Source organism: Anas acuta, chromosome 13 (assembly GCF_963932015.1).
Source record: "Anas acuta chromosome 13, bAnaAcu1.1, whole genome shotgun sequence".
Taxonomy (NCBI): Eukaryota; Metazoa; Chordata; class Aves; order Anseriformes; family Anatidae; genus Anas; species Anas acuta.
In genome coordinates, this window is record NC_088991.1 from 3,062,089 (window position 1) to 3,087,939 (window position 25,851).

Consider the following 25,851-nt stretch of genomic DNA (forward strand, 5'->3'; position numbering starts at 1 on the left):
GGGCTTGTTAGGGATGTGAAGGTCAGGGGCAGCTTGGGATGCAGTGCCCATGAGATGGTGGAGTTCCAGATGGAATCAGGCAAAGGAAGTAAGGCTACAAGCAGGATTGCAACCCTGGACTTTATGGAGAGCCAACTTCAACCTCTTACAGGACCTGCTTGGGAGTATCTCATGGGCTGAATGAGGGGGGTTGTCCTGGTAATGGGAGATGCTGAGAAGGCAGAGATACTGAATGCTTTCTGTGCTTCAGTTGTCGCTTCAAGGACTTCCTCCAGGACTCCTTGACCCTGGAGGGAGGAGAACGAGTCTGGGAAGCGGAGATCTCCCACCCTGTTAACAAGGGAGTGGTTTGGGAGCATCTGAGTAGGCTCCACACACACAAATCCATGGGTCCCGATGGGATGCATCCACATGTGCTAAGGGAGTTGGCAGAGGTGATCGCTGAACTGCTCTCTATCAATCTTTGAAAGGTCCTGGAGAACAGGAGAGGTGCCTGAAGACTGGAGGATAGCCAATGTCATTCTGGTCTTCAAGAAGGGCAGGAAGGAGGATCCGGGAAACTACAGGCCAGTCAGTCTCACCTTTGTCCCTGGAAAGGTGTTGGAGCACCTTGTTCTGGATGCCATCTCCAAGCAATTGGAAGAGAAGAAGGTCATGAGGAGTAGTCAGCATGGATTCACCAAGGGGAAGTTGTGCTCGACCAACCTCATTGCCTTCTGTGATGGCATCACCAGCTGGGTAGATGAGGGGAGAGCAGTGGATGTCATCTACCTTGACTGTAGCAAGGCTTTTGATACTGTCTCCTATGACATCCTGATAGCAAAGCTGAGGAAGTGTGGGATAGAGGAGTGGACGGCAAAGTGGGTTGAGAACTGGCCGAGCTCAGAGGGTGGTGATCGGCAGTGCAGAGTCCGGCTGGAGACCTGTGACTAGCGGTGTTCCCCAGGGGTCAGTGCTGGGTCCAGTCTTGTTCAACATCTTCATCAACGACCTTGATGAGGGAATACTGTTTGCCCTCAGCAAGTACGCCGATGACACAAAGCTGGGAGGAGTGGCTGACATGCCAGAAGGCTGTGCGAGACCTGGACCGGCTGGAGAGATGGGCAGGAAGAAACCAAATGAGATTTAATAAGAGCAAGTGTAGAGTCCTGCACCTGGGAAGGAACAACCCGAAGTATCAGTACAGGCTGGGGGATGACCTGCTGGAGAGGAGCTCTGAGGAGAAGGACCTGGGGGTCCTGGTGGACGACAGGCTGACCATGAGCCAGCACTGTGCCCTCGTGGCCAAGAGGGCCAATGGGATCCTGGCGTGCATTAAAAGTAATGGTCACAAGACAGAGCACAGGCAGTTCCGCACCAACATGCGAAAGAACTTCTTCACTGAGAGGGTGACGGAGCACTGGAACAGGCTTACCAGGGAGGTTGTGGAGTCTCCTTCTCTGGAGATATTTAAGGCCCATCTGGACACCTACCTGGGCAGCCTGCTCTGAGGAACCTGCTTTGGCAGGGGGGTTGGACCTGATGATCTTTTGAGGTCCCTTCCAACCCCTCCAATTCTGTAATTCTGTCAAAATCCCAGCTATTTTCTCCTGGGGAAGAAAAAATAAACTGTCCATGGGCTGTGTCTTTGCTGAACAAACGAAGGAAAAGAAAAAGGTTTTCCATTTCCTCATGTTACTGGATGCAAGAGAATCTGGGACTTCTTCAGTTCTTCAGACATTGGTTTACCATTAGTATCAAATCACTACTAAGTTTGATAGCAGTTCAAGTCACCACACTACTACACAGCTCATGCTGTATTTGACAGAGAAAGAACTAACAATTAAGACTATTTTATTTTCCTTTCCACTGAAGCAATGTGAAGTGCATATCCTCAAAGGCTTTATCATACCTTTTTTCAGTACTTCCAAGTCCAACAGCTTTTAATGAAAGCAAAATAGATCAGATCCTCCCATGTTTTGCACTTGCAGAGACAATACTATCTTGAAGATAACTTATGTCACTGAATAAAAGTCCAAGTTATGCAATCTACATACCTTCAGCCATCAAACGATAGGTAAATTTGTGACTTATTTTATTTTTTTTTAATTAAACAAAAGAAGGCTGAAGCTTAATTCGTGCTCTAATGACTAAGCATAGGACATTCCACAGCTTCTTGTGGTGTTTTCATTGCTCCTTAACTCTGTTGAGAGTATGCATAATCTGAGAACACACTCCGGTGCTCAAGTACAGACATCTGTACATTCCCTGCCCCCCCTCCAAGCCCACATCAACTCCAGGGTAGGCTGCAAACGCACCAGCATGTGCTTGCCTCAATTACTCCATACCAACATACTCTCAGACTCGTCCTCTGGTTCATGTTCCTTGATTGTCTCATCCCTCAACACTGCTCGCAGGCACACTGGGGATCATTTTAAATATGCTGCGGATCCACTAAATCCCTATTGTGCCTGCATCAAGTCCAAATGCTCCACAGTTTAAAGCAGATGGATGAAAATCCAGCTTGGCCATTGTGTCCAGCTACAGTTTGGGGTAATTCCATGGTTTTGTCCCAGCTGTGTGTTTTTCCACAAAAAAAAAAAAAAAAAAAAGTAGATTTAATGCTTCTAAGAAAAGTTTTTTGGTGCAAAGCTTTTTCTGTTTTTTTATACAAAGCACAGTTGATCCTGATGTGTAACTGAGGTCCCAGGGCCTGCTGTAATGTATCGGAAACATTAGACCAAAGAAACTAGAGTCTTTGCAAAAACGTTCCTTTTAAACTATGGACCATTTAGATGGTGTCTTCCAATCCTGCTGGAAATAGTGTTTTACTTCCTAAATTAATATCTATATTTCTAACTTACTGGAATGACTTGATTTTTCTACAAAGATTGTACAAGAAATCTCTCTAGTACTTGTAGTGGTATTCAAGTTCAATGCAATGAAAAAGTAATTAATAAGTAAAAAGTAATTAATTTATAGAAAAACTCTTTCATGACTATTTTTTTTTGTTAGGTTTAAATACAGGTATCAGGAAATACTGGTATTTTTGCACTAACGTATCAAGAGAATAGTATCTCATACTGTGCTGTGTGGCAAGAACCATATAAATTAAACTAACTAGACAATTTGTAAATACGCTTTTTGTTTAGACTGGAATGCAAATTTTATACAGCACATACAACTCTTAAATCCTATCCAAACAAATTCAGAGACAAAGCAGGCTTGAAGAGTACACACCTAGAACTGCAGGTTTTGTTTATTTTCAGAACTTGTGCAAAATATTTGGAAATTAATTTAAACATGGGAAGTATTAGCTCAGAAAGACTCACCAGAAAAAAAAAGCAAAGCGCATTAGTCATAACTCCACGTCACCAGTTCTTCATCTTACAAGAATAAACCTCCTTTACTCATGGAGTACAATGGTTAAAACAGTTAACTCTGCAAAGCTAAAATCAGATCAAATGCTATCTATTTACAAAAAAAAAAAAAAAGAGTAAACACTACTACTTCTGACAAGCAAGTGGTGCTTGCTATGGTTTTGGAAACCTTCCAAAGTTTGTAACTTGAATAGATAGTTGTGCTTAGAAAGAATTAGGGAAGGGAGTTTATGATACTCAGTGGCATTTAGGAGCAAGCAAAGGGCACTAGATCTTAGAAAGGGGCATAGATTTGTTCAGAGGGCATTTATATTAAAAGCTGCCCAAGACCCCAAGGCCACTACACTTGAGAGAAGCACTTGATGTTCATGGCTCATGGTGAAGAGAGCAGATACTTAGCAAACAACCTAGCAAGACTAGAGTTAGATAACTAGCTTTCACTTTGAATGGCTACAGCTTTTGCTCTCCAAATCAGTGAAGCATTTCATTCACACTTATGTATTTTAAATATTGTTAACGCTTTCACATGTTTCTTCAGGTGGTAAAACTGTTGAACACACAAGCCATCAGTGTTTCATACCAATAAATTGAATTATCCACTGCACATTAAGTTTAGCTCACTGCCTAGACAGAAAAACTGTTTTTGTACTGGTTTAAATTCTGGATATCTGAGTGTATGTACAGTTACATCCAAAGGACAGAAAGGAAGGATAACTGTACAGCCCATCAAGGAAAGAACACTATATAGCCAGAGCATCCATAACGCTAGTTCAGGATCCCATTCATTCACTTTTTACATAAATCATGAGTAGCATCACTGAAGTCAGCCAAGTGACTTCGCAATGCTGGCAACTGTTTTTCACTAGCGTAAAACCAGACCTCCAGCAAGCTAGACTAGGGGAAACTCTAGAATTTCTCTCGTATTTCTAATACTTCTCTGTAGGAGAAGAATAGGAATGCAGCATAACCAGAGTGAAATCAAGACCTGGTATTCACCAATATTTTGTTAATCGCATGCCTGAATTGTAGAAATGTACTTCTGGAATTGATGTTTCACTTCAAACTCCTCCATCACATACTCAGACATTCAGTGAGCTCAGTCTTTAATTTGGAACATGGAAGCAAACTTAAGACCTCACTAAAGCCCAGGTGTTCTGGATCTTCCCAATGCAACTCTCCTATGAGGTGCAAAGTAAACAGTCTAGCCGAAGTATAAATATTTAATAAGATGCTTGCATCTGGAGCAAAATGGAGCTAAATTAGCGTTCCCTACTTATAATGTAAACAGATTAGTTGCATGACAGTGTTAGCACAAACTTCCCTTGACTATAAACATTTGCTGATGTATTTCACCAATAACGTAATGTATAGGAGCAGAGGAAGGATTTATCCTGAAGAGGGGATGTGGCTAAGCTCCAGTTTCGCAGCCTCATCCCACCTGACAGCACCTGTTCCTGAGGACCTCTAAGGGACAAGTATCCTGTGCAACACGCTCCTTTCTACTGGCAAAGAGGAAAATGAACCCAGTTAAAAGCCAATGGCAAACACCATGAGAAGGTGTTCATGAACCTCCATTCAAAATATACTACCATGCTCGTGATAGTTTGCTTGCTGAAGGACTGCCTCACCATTTACCCCAAATGAGGACCTGCAAGTCAGATTTCTTAAAACTAAACAACTGTAAATATGTTCATGGACTTCCTTAAGGAAAATTGGTTCTGAAGACATAGTCCTGCAATGTCCTCACTGTTCTCAGCTTTTGTTTATGTCTTCACTGAGGATGTCAGTTGTATTACTGAGGTTGGGCCTGGCAATGACAACTAACTGATGCTGAAGACAACAGAAGCAATGGCAAGAAAACCAGCCCCATTTTAGTTTCCTTCTCCCACAGCCTCCCTTCTTTTGGTATTTATGTTGCAAGCATGAATGTCTCCCTAGAGCTCTGGCTATCATTTACAAAGCTGCAAGTTTCCCATACCTACATAGTCTCATTTCAACATCAGAGTGCAGGATACCTTAGTGCCAGTATTTTTGGAAAGCCTTCTCTGTGCAAGCTGGTTGTGTTCTACTATCATAGACTCTCGGTGCTATCTAGCTGAGCCAGTTCCTCACTTTGCACAAGGGATAACAATAGAGTACGTTGTCCTTAATGCTGGAGGGAAGGAAATAAAAAGAAAAGGAAATAGCAGGGAAAGTGACATCATAAACACATGCTGAGTTGGAAGGTAGGCCCCGTCAGAAGCAATTAAGTGTTCCCAGAAGATGACTGGTACAACAGGCACTCTGTAGTCACTGTTGTGTCAGAAGAAATTCAGCAGCTCATCAGAAAACCAATGATATTAGGAGGTCCAAATACCATTAAATAGCAGGAACAAGGAATTCAGTTCAGTTTCAGAACTCTTCTTAGATGGTTCTTGAAAAACACAAGCCTCAACTCACAATTATCTGTTAAAGAAAATTCAGCTAAGAACAAGAACAAAAAACAAACAAACAAACAAACAAACAAAAACAGATAAAACAAATGTACTGTTTTTTTTTCCAGAAGGAAATTCTCATTCCTGCTTTACTCTTCCTTCAGCAAGAAACCACTGAAAGGTGGGTGGCAATATATTTTCTCCACCATCCTTTGTATTAATTCTATTTGTATTCTATAAAATCAGACCATTTTCATGAGGCCTTGTAACTTGAGACAGGATGACAAGAGAATAATTGTGTGAGTGCTTTTTCTCATGCAAGTTTCATATGCCAGAACCTTAGTTCTTCGTTTTACCATAGTAAAACCACACTGGCTTCAGGGCTCCTTAACCAATCTAACTTTGATGAGAAACAGTGCCTTTACAGGGGATATTTCTATTGTTGAACTCTTGAGGGGACGGAAAAGCAGCTATGAATCTTGTAGAAGCATGCAAGCCTCTTCTAACTCTCATGTTCACAGTTTAGTTTACATTTATTCCCAGACCAACATCTCCACACAGAATAGGCACATGAGAAATGAACTCTTCATTGAAGTGATTTGATGTACATTTAGTATTTCAGAGAGGATTATTTTAAGAAATAACCAGACGGACAGACAGAAAGTAAACTATTTACACTGACACTTATCTTGACCGGGGCTAGTCAGCTTCCAGGGGATGGACATTTGCAACTCAGAGCCATTTTTTCACTCTAGGTGCCCACGATTGGCTTTAGTCTTAGGTACACCTGACCTGAGCTCATGAAGACAGTACAGACACAGCCCTAGGATAAACAGCTGAGCCCAGCAAAGAATGGAAATGCAAACAGTCACAAAGATGAAATGACTTTTCCAAGGTAATTTCTGCCAGGTTCTCTAAGAATTTTATGGCTGTAATCTGAAGCACTCAAAGCAATTCAGATTAACATAGTTGGCTACTAAGATAATAACTGCAGCTGTACCATTAACAACGTGGAAACTTGCCATTGTTTTTTGCCATTTTTTTCTAGTACCTTCCCAATTATCAAAAAGGGAACTTACGATACTTGTTTGTCCTCACGTACTCACAAAACAGAAGCCAGTTGTACCATCTGCTTTCAAATACATAACCAAAACAGTTAAAAAAAAAAAAATACTACAGATGGAGCTTTGGGCTTCAAGTCAAATATTTTTAATCTATTAGGCTTTACTCGTAAGTAACCCTAAAGTACAAAGAGGAAATGTGAAACAAATGATGAACTTGTTAGTAAAGCGTAAGTGAAAACAAAATTAATTACGTATATGCCAGACGGATCTTATCAGAGCTAAGTCAGTATTCCTCAAGAATCTTTATTTTTGTTTGTCACAGTTATTTGTTACTATGTCCAGTTAAAACAGAGGAAATTTAATTAAGTGTAGGATTATTTAATGAGGATGTTATTTTTGTCTTAAATGAAACACACTCCCTCTTCAATTTCCCTTGTACCAAGACAGGCATTTACTAAAAAAGTATAAGACAGAAGAAAAGTCAAAGGCTACCTTTTCTAAAAGACCCTTGCAGGTCTTTATAAGTGATCTGGTGTATCACTGAAAGATAGAACAAGCACCACGACTGCTCAGAACTCAGCAAGTCATGCTACAAATGAACAATAAAAATCCCAAACTCATTTTGCAAGGGTAAGGAAAACACTCTTCTGATGTGGCACAGCAAGTCCCAGCTTGGGAACACAGCAGAACTGTGCTGCTCAAAGAGGAGGCCTGGAAAGGATCACAGATATGGAGGTTTCTAAGAAGCTTATTACACAAGATGGAAAAACCATGTAAGCTTGACCATCCTTCAGGGACATATAGCTTGTTTCTTTCTCCAGGGCAAACTATAAGGTGATGCTGTAGGACAGGAAAACAAACAAACAAACAAACAAAACAAAACAAACAAACAAAAAAAAACACACAATCATGTTCCTACCTTTTCCTGGTCCATTTCTGTATGCCCATCTCCTGAAGAGAAATTCACCTCTTGTAAGTAATCAAAATCCTTTGTGAAGTCAGGAGTGAAATCAAGAAGCGTAAGGTTTTGCTGTCGATAGAGGCTGAGAGCGTAGGCTAATGAGCAGATGATACTTTCCTGTTTTCCTGTAGCCATGTCAAGCCTCATGCCATATTGATATTTTGAAAGAGACTGAGAGTTTTACTCTTCCACTCAATTTGAGTGATGAAAACAAATGACTATTGAGAGGCCGTGTCAATGTTACAGAAAGATGTCATGCCCTAGCCATGGAATAAGCACAGTAAGTTGTTTACACTTCTCAGCACGCTCATGTCACGACCCCTCAATGACACGGGGATGAACCCCAGGAATGGGAAGATGCCAGGGATAACCTCGAAAGGGCATTTTAGTTGCAAGTGGTCTCTCTTCCACCAGCTTAGTGAAAAATCATTATCACAGGAGATTTTTATACATTTGCTTTAACAGCAAAGAAACCACAACCTCATTAGAGGGCCAGCACACTTTCTGCTAGCCTGGCTGAAAAAGAGTAGATTGTCCATATACAACACCATGTACCACTGCCTTAAGTGTCCCATACATACCCACAGACATGCGCCTGTATTTCATTTATTTCTACTTTGTGAATTATTATTCATGTACTGAACGGATTCATGAAAAATATTAAATAACACAGGGGCAGAAAGGAGGGTAGGGTATGTCTACACACTCTCTTCATAGGGAGAAAAGTGTCCCATGCATGTGCACACATGTGCTGATGAGAAGTTCAACCCTGGGAACCCGTGTGTGTTTCCAGCAGGCAGCTCACAGACCGGTTCCTGAGACCTCCTCCAAGGGCACTGCCCTGGGCTGGAGCTCAGTGAAGGCTGATGGACACTGCTCTCAAGTGCCACATCTACCCAGCATGGCCACAATCACCATTTCCAAAATAAAGTCTTTATTTTGCAAAGGAGATTTGGGTTTACAGAAGTGCACTTCCTTCAGCTATAACATCCTGCCAATATCACATGTAGCACGTGCACAGCTTCCGCTAAGCAAGTGTGGAAAAAAAATACACCAGGCCATGTTTCTCTTACCTGAAATGAACATAAAATGGCCCACATAAATAGCTGTGTGAGCAGACATTCTTAGAAGCCTAAAAGCAATTTGCTTTAAAGGCTTGAAAATGAAGATCCTGGCCTCCTTCAGTACAGTGAAGAGTTCCTAACACCGGTAACAATAAAAACACGCAGAAAGCCAAGGCACTGCTTAAGGCAGATACGATGTTATCAGATGAAATAAGTCTAAAGACACCTAAATGTGATACACCTGACATGTGCAAGGAGGGAAAAAATGCAGAACACATCAGCTACGTTAACACCGTGAAGAAAACCCTGCCTGCTTTCTGTCAGGCAGTGCACAAATAAAGGCGCTGTAAGCAGAACTGTGATTTAGCCAAATGTTCTCAGGAGTTAACACACATTCCGGCTGATAAAGAGAAGGGGATGGTTAGAATAGATTAGTTCTGGTTTTAGTCTCTTATGTTTGACAAACAAGGAAGTTTAGTTACTTCACCGCTCTGGAAAAAGTCTGGAGATAACACTTATGTCATTTATTGTTTCTAGAGAAAACATTAAATCTTAGGAAAATTTCCTTTAATGTCCCAGGAACACTGATCCAAGCCTACAAGGAACCAACGGGTGTCCTGTTGCTGGTTTTGTAATGCTTTTGGATTTACAGCTCAAGTGCAGCTGGAGTTATACAGGGAATGACCACCTGCTGCTTCAATTTTGCATGCAGACTTTATTTATTTCTTTTGAATTTGCTGTGAGACAGGCTGGATTATACTTCAACTGCTAGGGATATTCCAGGGGCTGATAGCCTCCAAAAACATTTTGGACTGTTAGGGAGACATGCCATAATTAAAATGAGGCAAGAACGATGACTTTTGCTATTTTGTCTTTCACATGTCTCCAAATTGGGAGAGTAAATATATTTCAGAGGAATACATAAACTATTTCTTAAGATGAGACCTCTGAAAACACAGAGTGGCAAGCTTCTGGTAGTTGATGTCGAAAGATTTTCTATAAAGACATTTGCTTTCCTGAAAATACTGTTGGGTAAGTAAAGATTCTTGACTGAAACTGGAGAAAACACATCTAAGTAGTTCTCAGAATGCGAGGCCTCTGGAGCACCAACCATCTCCTAGCGTATGTCTGCAATTGCCCTGCCTTGCAGGACTTCCCCATCTCAGCTGGGATCCTCGGTCATTAGGCACCACAATAAAAGAAAGGGCACAACAACATCATGTCAGTACTCAAAATGGCCAGCGCAATCAGTAAGTATCAAAGGAAATCAAGCTTCACAAAGACAAAAAAAGAATAAAAAAAAATCTATTCAAAGATTTGCTAGCAAATACCTATTACCTATACTTCTCATGTACAAATACCCTGTTTTATACATGTATCCCAGCTATTCACAAAGCGTGGTTCACAATGACAAGGCAAGCTGTCGTCAACGTACTTGTGGAAGTACAGTAAACTGCGTTTCCAATTAAAAAACTTACTGATAAGCCTGCGCCGTGATGCACAGGAAGGGCTGAGGGTGAGCATTACTACTCTGCTCCAAATAATTGGGACCTGTTGTGCTGTGCATCTCCCAGAAGTATAACTTCTGCATTTCTGACAGTGATTTCTTTCCTTGTTCATCAGTCCAAACAAGCCATCGCTGCAGTTACAAATTCAAGATAAAAAAAAAAAACCAAAAAAAAAACATTTATGATAAACAAAGAAAATGACGTTACTGAACCGGGCTGTTGATGAAGCCTGCAAACACAGGGGACAGGACTCTTGGATCCAAGACACCTCCTTGGCTCTGTAACCTACATCCATTATGTCCCTACATCCATTATGTCTAACACACAGGCACAGCCTGAAAATATGCCATGAAAAGTGACTGCCTCGCAGAACTCAGGCTCTGCATATATAGAAACTGCTTACAGTTCTTTTTTCACCAAAATCTATTTCCTTAACTGTATCAGTTTGCAGTAAACATACCTATATCCTGGCTGATGCCTTTGTTATTTCTTTTTTCTACATTTAGAACTTCTGCTTGTATTTTTGGAATCTGCCAGGAGAATGAAATGCTGAGCTGCACAGGCAGACATGTGCTGCTGGTCTGGTAACAGAGATGTGAGCAGAATTCATGTGGTGTCGAAGCAGAATTGCTGCTGTGCTAACATGTACTCCAGCTTCAGGAGCAGGCGGAAAGGACACAGCTCAGCTAAAAAGCAGAACAAGTTCAGTTAGATTGTTCCAGCACAGTATTGCATATACATGGACGTGCACACAAATTTGCGAGATCTCAAAAGATAACAGCATTACAGAACTTTCGAAGACAAAACCTAGCACAGTTGCATCACCCACAGCTCTGTAACTGGATGCTAAGAAATTCATTTACTGTTCACTGAGGATTCAGCACATGTTGAGTGGTTTTATTTGGGATCTTTCTTTGATCATTCAAAAAATTACAAGAAGCTTTAAAAGAACTGTAGATTTCTTTTTAATAGTCCTTCAAAGCTGTGTATTGTTTGTACTGTATTTAACATGGATTAAAACCAGATATTTTTAAAATTACTTGGACTTTTTGTTTATTACTTTTGGCAATGCTCTACTTGATTAAAAAAAAAAAAAGAACAAAATCTTTTCAAAATCACCCACTATTAAAAAGGACAAGTACATCTAGGCTGCTCTTCAGACCACTAAAATGGTACGACCCAGACATCCCTTTCTTGTTCTAGTCCTAGTCTTACCTTCAAGTTTTCTGTGTTGGCAATCCCACAGGAGGTCACACAGTGTGAAATGTCACTCATAAAAGGAGCTTAACATCAGTTAGAACAAGCACATTTTCACAACTACCTAATGGATTTACAACATACTAGACAGCAACAGCTTAAACATCTCTAAAGAACAGCCTAAAAGGAGGAGAGTAGCAAACACTTGAATTCTGCCTCTTATTTTTACAGAATAAAGTGGAAGGAAAATTGATGCTCCTCCTTCTTTACCTTGTTATACTGGTTTCTCAGTTTTATCATACTTAAACTCTGCAGTCTTTCATACAAGATCTTTTAAAAACTGTCATTTTTCCCCTCCATCATGCTACATCTCATTCCTACGTACAAGCTCAGAACACATCATCCTGCCCACTTCTCTCTCATCTTTCCTAAGGGTTACGTGCTCCATCATTTTCTAGCTGTTTTTATACAACTTACATCCAAATTCATAGCCAGACCATATCCTGTACACTCTTATCTCCTACTCCCACTGTGTTCGGTTATTTGAATGCCCCCTTTTTAGCCCAAAATAAAGCCACTAAACCCCTTTTTTTTTGGTTAGATCTCCATGCAAGATGTCTGTTGCAATAACAATCCCTGCTTCTCTCCTTTGTTTCATTTTCTTCACCGCCAAATATTTAGAAAGTCAGTCCTGACGTCTTCCTGGACACCCCCAGGCATTCATATTCTCGATACACAAGGAAATACCTTCTCCCCTTTCTCCTTGCCTACCAAATGCAAGATTTATACCAATCTTGCATTTGTTCTAAGAATACTTTATAATGTTGATGAAGATCAATCAGACAAAATTTTAAGTTCTTTGTATTCATTTCCCCAAATCACTGACTTTTCACTTCTCAGATGACTGGCAAATGGTTCTCTTGCATTTTTCCATGATCTTAAAATAATTCCTTCCTACTCCAGACAGAATTCCTTTTTGAGGAAGTCATCTTTTGTTTGAAACCTACCAGACAGATTGTGTCATCAGCAGGATCAGGTAACAATCAGAACCCAGACAATTCTAAGCAATAAAAACTCATGTTTGAAATAAACTCTTTTCCATCAATAAAGCATGAACAGGGTTGTGATTCAGACTTCCGTTCCTTTTGTTGTTGCTTTTCTTCTTCTTTTATTACCTTTTCCAAGCTCGGAGAATGTCTGCGATCTCCATTAAAGGCACACAAGGTATTATATACCAGAGGTAAAGAGAAGCACTAACCTACAGTTATTTATTTTTAAACTATAGATACACGTCCTTTTCTCTTCAGAAGCAAAGAAACTACCTCCAAGCAGCTTTCCAGCCTCAGCCACCATAGAAAGCTGAGATGCATCAGGATGTTCTCCTTCTTTATGAGATGTGTGGTTTCCCATTCAGGAAAGGCTGTGATTCACACCAAAAACACTGCACATTTTTCCCAGAAAAGGGGACAGCTAGCCTGGGGAACCCATGGATTTGGCTTTACTTCCAACTAATTGGCACTATAGCCTCTTTTTACGACCACAAACACAGTTTTGCCTGGTTAACCATCTTCATTGTTTGCTCTATCTGGCTGCAGGCTCCACGACTGGCGTACTTCCTGCCTATCTATTGCTTAATTAAGTTTGCTTTGTAGTAATCCCTGCTGTCGGCTGTTTTCCTGGCTCATGAATCAACTCCTAACCTGACTGTCAGCCAAATCTCCTAGAACTGGGCCTTGCTCATAGATTGGTTCCGTGATAACTCCGTTCCTGATAGGCTAACCTACTCAAGTGAACACAATGAAAATCTGTCCTACCTTTCATTTCCTGCCAACGGAAACTCTTTAACAAAGGCTCTTGGTCCTGCAGAGGGTACCTCTTCTCATTTTAAGGAGCGTAAAAATAATTAGTACCATGTACAGGACCAAATATACTGAAACAATCACAGTGAGAAGATGGGCAATTTGGGTATGGGGTGAGGGAAGTAGGAAGAAAATGGGGTCTTAAAGAGAAGTTAACCTGGAGGAAGACTGCTGGGACATAGTCTCGGTGGCAAATCCTATACACGAATGACATAGAATGGGATGGAAGACAATGCCAACTGGGTAATTTTGAGGCAGGATAATGGCTCTTCTTGTCTGTTAACTGCTTAGAGAGGAATGGCAAAGTCCTGTGTGACTTCACAGATCTAAGAGGGCACTAATTGTCTCTTCAACCAAGACATTGTTGCAGGAAACATCAGACAAAATTCTACAGCCTTACTTAAGCAAAGGCCCAACTAGTTCCTAAGTTTTTGAGGCTCATGTTAATATTTGCTTTTCCTGTCTTTGGCAGGATATTGGAGAGTTTCTCTTCCTATAAGAATTATTATTTGTTTTCTGACTGCTAGGTGAAGTGGCTGATAGAAAACAACTTTAGGAACATTTACAGCTCTTCTTGTGAAAATACCAGCAAACGAGAGAAACTGAAGCATCAACGTTCACCCTATTCTAAGAAGTTATATGCAAACTAAAACATCACAGATTCATCAAACACTTCATTTCATAGCTATGGAAGACTTGATAATTTTCATAAACGAAAACAACTGGGTGTGTGGATTTTTTTTGCTCCAATACTTAAGAAGCAGAGGTACTTACTAGGGAAACAGTTGTTGAACTCTCTGGTTTGTCCATCTGGGGCAAATCTGTAGTACAGGTAACTGTTATTGTTATTGGGCTTAGAGAAAGTGGTCTTAGAGGAAGATACAACACTAGAACGTAAGTCCAGCCAAGGCAAGGCTCCATGGAGAGAGCAAGAAGGCTAATCTGGTTCTGTCTTCTGATCTGCCTGTATACATGAAATGAAATCAGAGGGAGCGATGGCATTGGCCTTAAAGGGAACAAGACTCTACCCATCCAGATCACCAATGGTAGCCATGGTAGCTGGTATAAAAAAGAAATTACAAAGCATTTATTCCCAGGGGAACATGCCTGCACCCTCAGCTCACAGCACCTGCATCAGAACAGAGAGAATCAGTTTCCTCTTTCTTCCGAGGAGGAGGACACACCACAGTACGTGGCAGAGCAGTCTGGCTCAGCCAGCAGCTGACTACCTTTCAGTAGTCAGGAACAGCTCAGCTTAAATCCATAGCAGTAACACCTCACTTTTGGGAAGCTCTGAGATAAGCAGAGTATTTTTTAGACTAGAAAGGAGAAATAGAAAACTCATTCACCCAGTGGAGTGAGACTCCGTATCTTCCCAAGCTAGTACATCTCACAGCATTGTAGGACACAGCAGCAAAGTTTTTAAATGCTCCAAAACCAAAGGAAAGGAGGAAAAAAAAAAAAAACACAACAAGAATCCTGGGTTACAGCTATTGCTTGAACAGTGACAGATCCCTCTTTGCTGGGATTTTCCAAGCCATCTGGAAGTACTCTATGGAGCACAGTTTGAAGACCCACGTTCTGGTTGATCTCATAAGTAAACACAGGCCCCCAGCACACTTACAAAATATGCTACCCTTGCAGACAGATTTAGAAACAGTTTCAGGTCACAGAGTCACCTCAGCCACCCCGGTGACACCGCTATGCTATGGTTTCTGGTTAGTTTCCAAAGCTGTGGAAAGCTTCTTAACAGGATATGTTTCCTAGAGTACATTTTGCCTCATTTAGCACACAAATCCTTTCAGCCAACTGCAAAATAAATCATCGAAGTGGCTACCAGAGACTCCCTGGCTAACTTGCTTAAATACAGTTGTACACCAGCACCGAATTTTAAGACGACTAAATAAGATAAGGCTTGTCCCCTTGGGAAGTCCTTACAAATGTACTCCAGGTTATGCGAAATGACGTTGGACTGTACGTACAAGCACGTCTAGTCTTGACACCCACTGCACAAGGGATACTTTCAGATGCAACAAGACCTGCTTTATCCATGTTGGTTTAGTATATGATGTGGTTCTCATCAGAGGGCTAGGCTCAGTGTGTTTAGGTTGGGTCAGGAGGATATGTACAATAATTGCTTAATGCCGCACTTGGCAGAGTTAGTTTTATTACTTAAAAAAAAAATCTTGGCAGTTGTTAAAAAAGCAGCTGATATATAAGTTGTTTGACTTAACTGTTACCTCATTTTCTCTCAAAATATTGCCAAAATTTAACAACAGAGAACAGATGGCCAACATTTTTTAACTTTATAGATAATCCTCTTCCCAAATCTAATGACAGTGCTTTAGTTGCTTACCCAGAAGGGGATTTGAACCGCAATTTGACATCATTTGCATAAATTCCATGACCCATATTTACTAGGGGTGAAAGCACTGCAATATTGTCAAACACATCGAGATAATTTAAAAGAAAGTCCAGCTCTGTATTCACTTCTGGAGGTGAAGGGTCTGCCTTCTGGTGCTCAGAAGCCTTGGTAGACAGCAGCCTTGCACCCTAAGCTGCTGTGCACATTCTGTCCACCTCAGAGTTCAATCTAAGGCTTTACACAGGCAGCTGGTATAGAAAGGATGTGGACTGCAGAGAAATTGGAAAGGCATGGTGGAGCCTCTTACATGAAGCAGACATATGCAAAAGTCCAAGGTCTTTCCTCTTCGGATACAAGGACAATAAAATGACACAAACAGATGAAACAGAGAAACAGAGAGAAGCAGGCCAGAACTACATTATAAGCAGTACTTCCAGGCACCCATCAGAAAGAGGACTATAGTTTGAGTATTGAGACCTAATACAGTCTACCAGATCCAAACCCCTGAGGTCTGGACACAGGATTTTATCAAAGCTGGAGTGCAGGTTATCTACAATGCAACTGGAGAGAAAGAACAGACAGTAACAGTTGCAGAAGCCTGGAGACCACTATCTTTGATTTTTACAAAACGTACAAGTAGCCTGGTTCAAACTTTCGGATTCTTTTTGCAGCAGGAAAGAATAACTGGCTGTACTCATCCTAAAGAGGAATGATCCTGGAGAGAAACATTTGCATGTAGGTAACATGCAGAGAAATCCAGGCTTCACACAGCAGTTTAATCTGGATGATGAAGAACTCACTCTAGAATAAAGCAGCATTTCCTTCCCACCTGATTGATCTAAACTCCTTTTCTGAGCTCACACTAACTAGAGGACTGACTCCATCATCTTGTATATGAATTCAGTAGCATTTGCCACTGTATATTGTCTTGCTTGACCAAGATTATGCATATTACAATAACTAGCAAAGTACGATCATTGTTAAATGGTCATTTCTCAAGAACTTCTACTATAGCACAATAATCCCTCCTTGAGTGTGAAAAGATCTTCCAAAATAACTATATGGTGATCCCAGCACTAAGCTCTACCATGCTGATTAACTCCAGTTAGTACACACCAAGATAAATGTAGAGCTGGACATATCACGTCACTGCTGGTTTGAAAGAAATGTCAACATCTCGTAGCCTGGTTCAATTCTAATTGGTATGGTGAGCCAACCGGCAGCCCACAGATACTGAAATGGCATCACTGTGTCCTAAAATGTTTGGCAAGCCTGGTAGAAGGAAATCAGACAGAAAAACAAAGAAGTTGGAACCAATGGCTTAACAGAATTTTATCTCCAGCAAATATGTTTACGTAAAACACTTGTGAAAAAAACTCTTGAGCTGACATTTCCAAAGAAATCATGTTTCAGCAGAAAATCCCTAAACTGCTCCAATTAGAGTGTTTAATCAGTCAAAGCTGAATTCAGCAAATATTATTCAAAAATACACGTAATTATCACAATTTTATAGCAAAGAAACATCAACTAATCTTCAACTAATTATCACAAGAGAGGCACTTTGTGCACCCTGTATTAAGTTGAGGGGATTAGTTCCAGACAAACATTAATGTAAGATCTCTTGCCAATGAGATATTAGTTTATACTAGACAACAATTAGATTAAATCATCCAGAGACATGTCCTCAGGTTATGCCGTTCAGTACCTGGACAGTGGGGAGCTACCTTTGTTAGACTGTGTGATTTGCAATAATTCTATCGGAAACTCTTTGACTGTCCACATGACTTGCACTACGCTTACTATCAATTTTTTAACTTCAGAGAAAACCTGTGGACTCGCATATATCTCTGGGCATACTAGCCTTTAATTCACATTATGACTGCATTTTCTGAGAAAAATCTCTCCATCTTATTCATTTTTTTTTTCTATTTACTGTGCAGAAATCCATACGCAGGATTTCTTCTGAGTGAGGCTAGGCCAGGAGATGAACTCCAAGGCATGATGCACAGCAGCGGTCCTTTACTTCATGTGACTAAGCAAAATTTAGCATAAAGTGCCAGTCATGTTCTCAGTACCATCTCATCCTAAAGACACACTCCTTTTCCACCACATCAGTTGCTAGAAATAGGATCTGTGTGGATTTTTTCCTGTGTGGACATGAAAGAGGTTGTAGGTACCATGAATATTTTTGTAATTGATCATATTACATTTTATGGGTGTTAGAGAACACACACCGCGTAAGAAATAACTTATTTGACATGACAATATATCACACCAAAAATAATTTATATAAAAAAGATAATATAAATATAAAAAATAATATAATTGGAAACACCAAGCTCTCCTATTGTACAGTAATTCCAAGCTATAAAAGCTGCCTGGGATGCCAACTCTGGTGATTAATTTGGGGAACTTTTGAAACAATTTCCAAATATTTTTTTCCTTGAAATTCTTCTTTTGGAGGGAGAGGTGAGGACAGGACTTTGAATCAAAAAATGAAAGATTAGTATCGGCTGAAGAGCTCCAGCACACGTTGAGTACAGCTTAAAACAAATCCTAATACTGTTTTAAATTCCATGATAAGTGAATGGGCAACAGGAGGAGGTCTACTTGCAATGAAGCCTACGGCTGCTAGTTTATCTTTGCAAGTGTTTGAAAGTAGATGACAGCATATAAAAACAAAAAAGCCAGCATTATCATAAACTAATGCAAAATGAGCTGCAGAGATGAAATGGTGCAGGCTGTCTACCATTCCTGAAATTGCAAACCAGGAAAAATGTTCTCCTGTTACTGCTGACTTATCTGCAGAGCACTGCTTACCAAGATAGTTATCAATACAGAATGAAGTTTTCAAAGGAAGGGCATCATCCCTACCTGTAAACTATGGATTAAACAGTGAGAAAGAAGAAAGAACATTTTTTAAAAAAAAAAACAAAAAAAAAACATTAACTTCTCTTGACAGTCCCACAAATGTTCTAGCTGTAGGTTACTCACCTGTAATAGGACTGTATATTTTAGAAATCCAGGCTTTCATTAGAAACAAGCATAGAATGGCTTGCGTTGGAAGGAACCTTAAAGATCACCCAGTTCCAGCTCTCTGCCATGGGCAGGGACACCTCCCACCAGCCCAGGCTGCTCAAAGCCCTTCCAGCCTGGCCTTGGGCACTTCCAGGGATGGGGGCATCCACAGCTTCTCTGGGCAGCCTGTTCAGTGCCTCACCACCCTCAGAGTGAATCATTTCCTCTTAATACCTAACCTAAATGTCCCCTCTTTCAGTTTAAAACTGTTCTCCTTTGTTCTATCACTATCTGCCATTGTAAAAAGTTGCCCTCAATCTATTTTATAACCCCCCTTTATGTACTGAAAGGCTGTAATGTGGTCTTCCTGAAGCCTTCTCTTCTCCAGACTGAACGTCCCCAGTACTCTCAGCCTGTCTTGGAGGGCTCCAGCCCTCTGAGCATCAGGATTTACACTTTCTTACTTCCATTATAATTTAATACAGTTGCTTTTTCCACCTCCCCTTTTGTACCCATCAACTATTGCTCTGAAACAGAAGGATTGCATGTAAAAATGTATGCAGAAATGGGTTTAATAACCGGAAGTTTGTATTCAGACTGCCTCCCTTTCCAAAAGACTGCATGCACACACATTTGGGTACCTCTGCTGTCAAAGCAGACTGCCTTTTAAAATTGCCAGGTTGTACTAATTGAGAGCTGGCATCTCAGCTGGCCAGAAAAATGAGAGCAGGGACACGGATTTAGAAACCCCACGTTTTCATCTAGAGACTACAGCTGTAGTGTGGGCTTCTCAATCTCAGTGATTCTACTTGGTACTTTTTACATTATGTTAGATTTCATATTAAAAGTCAGCCTAAGTTCTAATAATGTAGTTTAAAGGAACTGAAACAACCACATCCTAAGTTCTTAGATTTATAACCAGTCAAAATCAGTTTGGTGGGCTTCTCCTGCTCTTACATTTACCCTTAAAACTGTTGTGTCACATGCAAGCTAGCTTCTCTCACTGCCTCAAATGAACATGCTAAGGAGAATCAACTGGGTATCTTCTTGTGAACTTAAATGGTGAGAGCCACAAACTCAGTTTAATCTTTTCATTTGACCTCCAAGAGAACTTCCAGAGGAGGTCCTAGATGGGACCTTTCAGAGAAGTTGACATCTCTCCACCACAAAGTAGATTCCTGTACAATCACTGTACTGGTACCCGTGAATCTTTACCAAATTGGAACGAATAAAAAGAGGCCACAACGTGGCCCAGGAGTTTTCCCATTAAATTACACAGAGTCAGGCTTTTCATCAGGTTGTCATTGGATACAAGGACCAATTCTGAATCACTGGCTAAGATGAAGGATGGTTCAATAACTGATTTATTCTCATGTGGGCTTTGAAATACTACAAAAAACATTACTAAACAGCCTAAAATGGGTATCAGCTACCATTATAATGGGTATCAGCTACCATTATAACTTGGAAAAGCCAATGCAAGCCACAGGGACAACTAACTGGCTGCTCATGGCTTGGACTGGCATATGCTTGGCTGCTCGTGGTGTACATGAAATTGAGGTGACAATTCTGCAAGCCCTGGACTTTCGTCTGGGTCATCGTCTTCCAATACATTTCTTAAGAAGAGCTTCGAAGATTGCAGAGGTGAGTGTGGAACAACATGTTCTGTCCAAGTACCTGCTGGAGCTATCCATTCTGGACTATGACATCGTTCACATCCTTCCATCCAGGACGGCAGCTGCTGCTTCCTGCTTGGCTCTGAAACTTCTCAATGGAAGCCAGTGGACAACAACTCTGCAGTACTACATGTCCTACAGTGACAGTGAGCTTGTCCCAGTCATGTAGCACTTGGCAAAGAACGTAACTTTAATGAACCAGGGCTCTATGAGGCACGTGGCCATCAAGAACAATTACGCCACCTGGAGCAACATGTGAGTAAGCACTCATGAACAGCTGGATTCTGCTACCATAGAAGACAGCCAAACCCATGGCTGAATTCCTATAACTCTGTGAAAATTCTAAACAAACAAACAAAAAAAACACATCAGAGCTTTGTCTATATATACTCTTAGCTTTTACTTGCGTGTTTCATGCTTTTAATACAGATAGTTTTGTCTTAAAAAAAATAGAAATAAGGGAGTTGGCAGAGATGATCACTGAACTGCTCTCTATCAATCTTAGAAAGGTCCTGGAGAACAGGAGAGGTGCCTGAAGACTGGAGGATAGCCAATGTCATTCTGGTCTTCAAGAAGGGCAGGAAGGAGGATCTGGGAAACTACAGGCCAGTCAGTCTCACCTCTGTCCCTGGAAAGGTGTTGGAGCACCTTGTTCTGGAGGCCATCTCCAATCAATTGGAAGAGAAGAAGGTCATGAGGAGTAGTCAGCATGGATTCACCACGGGGAAGTTGTGCTCGACCAACCTCATTGCCTTCTGTGATGGCATCACCAGCTGGTTGGATGAGGGGAGAGCAGTGGATGTCATCTACCTTGACTGTAGCAAGGCCTTTGATACTGTCTCCCATGACATCCTGATAGCAAAGCTGAGGACGTGTGGGATAGAGGAGTGGACGGCAAGGTGCGTGGTGATCGGCAGTGCAGAGTCTGGCTGGAGACCTGTGACTAGCGGTGTTCCCCAGGGGTTGGTGCTGGGTCCGGTCTTGGCCTGGTGGCCAAGAGGGCCAATGGGATCCTGGCGTTCATTAAAAGGAGCATGGCCAGCAGGTCAAGGGAGGTGATCCTCCCCCTCTACTCTACTGGTCAGGCCTCACCTGGAGTACTGTGTCCAGTTCTGGGTTCTCCGCTACAAAAAAAAGACAGGGATCTCCTGGAAAGAGTCCAGCAGAGGGCCACAAAGATGATACGGGGCCTGGAGCATCTTCTCTATGAGGAAAGGCTGAGAGACCTGGGTCTGTTCAGCCTGGAGAAAAGAAGACTGAGGGAATCTCATCAATGTGTATAAATACCTGAGGTGGGGGAGACAGAGGGATTTGGCCAACCTTTTTCAATGGTTTGTGGAGATAGGACAAGGAGCAATGGTCACAAGACAGAGCACAGGCAGTTCCGCACCAACATGTGAAAGAACTTCTTCACGGTGAGGGTGACGGAGCACTGGAACAGGCTGCCCAGCGACGATGTGGAGTCTCCTTCTCTGGAGATATTTAAGGCCCATCTGGATGCCTACCTGGGCAGCCTGCTCTAAGGAACCTGCTTTGGCGGGGAGGTTGGACCTGATGATCTTTCGAGGACACTTCCAACCCCTTCAATTCTATGATTTTGTGAGATGAGGGGTTTCTACATGCCCGAATCCCATCTCTAGAAGTACCTAACTCATCTGAGGACTTGGGCACTTCCGTCATTTTTCTTGCCTAAATATATATATATATATATATATTTTTTTTTAAAGTATCTGTTCAGAAACAAGTTCATCACAGCCTGATCTGATCAGCAGTACTTCCAAGGAAAAGGACATTTGAGGACATTGTCAATATTGTTTCCATTGAGGTGTCAGCTTATTGTCATTTTTATTGTACATTTTAGTTATTCCTTCCTTTTAAAAAGAAAGCTTAACTTTACTCTGATCTAGTTAGTTGTGTAAATGACAGCTGAAACCTTTTTTTTTTTTTAAACTAAAAAAGGATTCAGGGCATTGGCAGAGTCCCGTCTCCTACTTGCCTGTCCTGAACTCAGAGGTCTTGCAGCAGTGGAGGTGAAGCTAGGCAGGAAGCCAAGGAATTAGCCTCCAGCTGTATGGTCTCCTCCAAGAAACAAGCAGTGCTGTAGGACAGATAATCACACCAACCCCTTTCCCAGTTCAGCCAGTCACCTCCCTGTCCTCTGGCATGGCAGGACTCCAGCAGCTGTCTGCAGATGTCCAAGAAGGTGTCAGCAGGACTTGGTATGGCTTGATGGAAGCAGTGTTGGTAGAAGGGACCGATTACCACTTCTAGCAGACAATTAACTCCACAGACAGGCCTCAGTAGGATGAAACACATGTTTAAAGGACTGAAAATGCCTATCGATACACGTCACATAAGAAACAAGCTAAAATCCAAATGAGTTCTCAGGTCAGCAATGAAAACAGACTGAAATCTTTGTGACATCTTAACAAAAGAGATACGAAGAGCTCAAACAGCAAGGTCAACAGCATTGTGGCCAGTTCAAACAATCACATTCAACCCCAGCAATCTAAAGAGACAGAAGGATGATGCTCATTGCTATCCAAAGGTCAAAGCATTTAGAGGATATTCTGTTCCAGAACCAAAGCAGGCTTGTGCCTTACCGCACCTAATCACATAAGGTGTTGAGTAATTGGCTTTAGCCCATATTTTAGGTTGAGAATTTCCTTGCAAAGTTCTTTCACTTATTTGTTTAGGCATGTTTGCACCACATGATGATTTGAAAGAATTTTTATCCTTCCAGAGCAAACATATCATCAGTTATCAATTAAGAATTCATGCTCAAGTCTGTCTGCAATTAGTGAAGCATTTAAGCACCTGCTTAGGTTCATTTCTATATAACTACATTTTCCTAAGCTCAGTCCTAGAAAGTGATGTCTGGAGTTTACCCATGTCACTGAAATACACATGAAAAAAAACAGGATTGCTAACGTTTAAGACTTCATTTCTTTTTCCTTTTTTTCTTCTGAGGCAAAAAAAAAACAAACAAAAAAAACTTTTCAATAAAGAAATAAATTATTTCCAACCTGCTAGCATCGTATTATTTTAGGAGAGCTAATGATTTTATTTTTATTAAGTTCTCAAGTGGGATAACAGTCAGCTGCAAAATACATTTTCACATTATAAGCTTTGCTTCAGAAATGAAATGGAGGAAATGAGAGTTGAAGAAATACCTTTAAAATGAACAGAAAACCCGTTGTATTACGGTATGAATCTGACATATGTTCATCTGAAATAAACAGCTAGGAATTATTACTGAAATATTAATGACATATTGAACAATGAATTGAAATACTGGAAATTTGATCACTTCAGTGAACGGATATATTGTTACTCCCATTTTTACCTTATTCCTGTTCTATAAATAAACAATAAATGCAAAGATTTTTTTCTTACATAACAGACTGAACACATCATATGTTTTCAGTAAGAATAGCAAAAACAATTTTATTACCATTAACCAAGACAAATGGTATTTCCCCCCCAACTTAAACCCTTCCAAATTAATTCTTCAGGTACCTGCAATGCAGATCTTTCCTTTTCTCATCTCTGTAAGCAAAATCTATCAGATTCATTTTGATATATGATGAAACATTTCAGAGAGCTTACAAGAGATTATTAAGTAGATAGTGTATGGATAAAAATTAACATTGCAATTTAAGGTAAAGTGAAGTCAGCAGCTCTGCATTACCCTAAGCCTGGAAGTTGCCAGCTGCACTAACATAAAGGTTATAACCCTTTCACAGGAACAAAAGAAATTAAGCAGTCTTAGAGAAATCTTGCTTCAACATTTGATCGCTTCAAATGCATACCTCAAAGAGAGGTGCTCTTCCCTCAAAGGGAAGCACTTAGATTCAGAGTTACTGTTTCAGGGGAGTTTTAGGTTGGATGTTAGGAAGAACTTCTTTACTGAAAGGGTTGTTAGACATTGGAACAGGCTGCCCAGGGAAGTGGTGGAGTCATCATCCCTGGAAGCCTTTAAAAGACGTTTAGATGTAGAGCTTAGGGATATGGTTTAGTGGGGACTCTTAGTGTTAGGTCAGAGGTTGGACTCGATGATCTTGAGGTCTCTTCCAACCTAGAAATTCTGTGATTGTGTTTCTTCACAAGCAACTACTGTACTAATCTGTACTGGACGCCCACAGTACTTAGATTTTCCTTTTTAATTGTTGGATTTTACTTTAAAAAAAATCTTTTTTTTAAACTAAGGCTCAGATCACATAAAGAAATTAGATCCCATTAAAGAGCTGTTGCAAAGCTAACAATTTGTAAAGCCTTCAGAGAGATTTTGAAATCTTGGCCAGGAACATTAGTAACGCAGCTGGTCTTCTTCACTTCTCTTGTTTTATGAGGTCATTAGATTGAGAATTACACATATTAACTTGGTTCTTGTTCACGCTCCTCTTCTCCCTCCCCCTCCAAATTGGTAAGGGACACAAGGAATAGCTGTATTAATGAAAACAAACTTACCCTTGCGCCCTTCTCTGGAAAACATTTGCATCCAGCGCTGCAGTCACGGCCCCCACATGGCCCGGTGTAAGACTTCTTTCCACCCTGTTAAAAGAAAAAAGAAAATTCAATGTTATAACTATTTGTCTGTTGGAGATCTTTAATTAATTTGCTCAAGTTTCAAGACTTTCTACCCATGTTACATTTGTCATGTGAATTTATTGGGAAATAAATGGTAAAATGTAATTACTTTGTAAATTCTCTGTAATTGGGTCATTTTCAGAATTAGCAAATATCTGTGATTGGATCATTTTCAGGATCACCAAATACACCAAAAATTATTTGGTAATACTTAGAGGACAAGTAAATTGACAGGAGTTGGTGCTATTCTGCAGGGTGATGCGTGTTTTCTAGGGCTACCAAAATCTAGAAAACTACACGATGTTGGCAATATTCAGCATGCTAATTACATTATGATCATGCTCATTAATTAGAACTTGCACCTCAGCCATCCTGCATTCCTAAATATCTCTACATCACGAGAAATACCAAAGACAGAAATAACACTGTGACCCTTACATGTTTCTGTCAGTAAGCAGCTGCAGCCTGAACCACAGGTACAGAGAAACCAGCAGGTGTGAGAAGATGGTGTTTGTAACAATGGGTCTAGAAGAAGAGCTAGGTATGCTCTTATTTCCTCCGTTGTTAACATAGAGACACGCTTTGTGCCCTTGATACTAAATGCATATTTTGCTGTGGAGGTGGATTTACATGAAGGTTGTGGAAAGACTAACCAAAGAACAAGAAAGGGTAATAACAAGGGTCATCTCTCCAGCAATGAGCTTCCACCAGATGGATGCCATGCCTACTGCACTTCTGAACCACCACAGATCTGGATTTCATCTTGGCACTAGTTA

General features: G+C 40.9%; 1 protein-coding gene across 1 annotated transcript in view; it reads right to left on the reverse strand.

Moving 5' to 3' along the window:
* Positions 1-25,851, reverse strand: part of COL4A6 (collagen type IV alpha 6 chain) — a 133,033-nt gene that overhangs the window by 63,647 nt on the left and 43,535 nt on the right. The window contains exon 3 of the mRNA XM_068697107.1: positions 24,956-25,039. Coding sequence (XP_068553208.1) covers positions 24,956-25,039 — 84 coding nt within the window. The remainder of the gene's footprint in view (positions 1-24,955; positions 25,040-25,851) is intronic.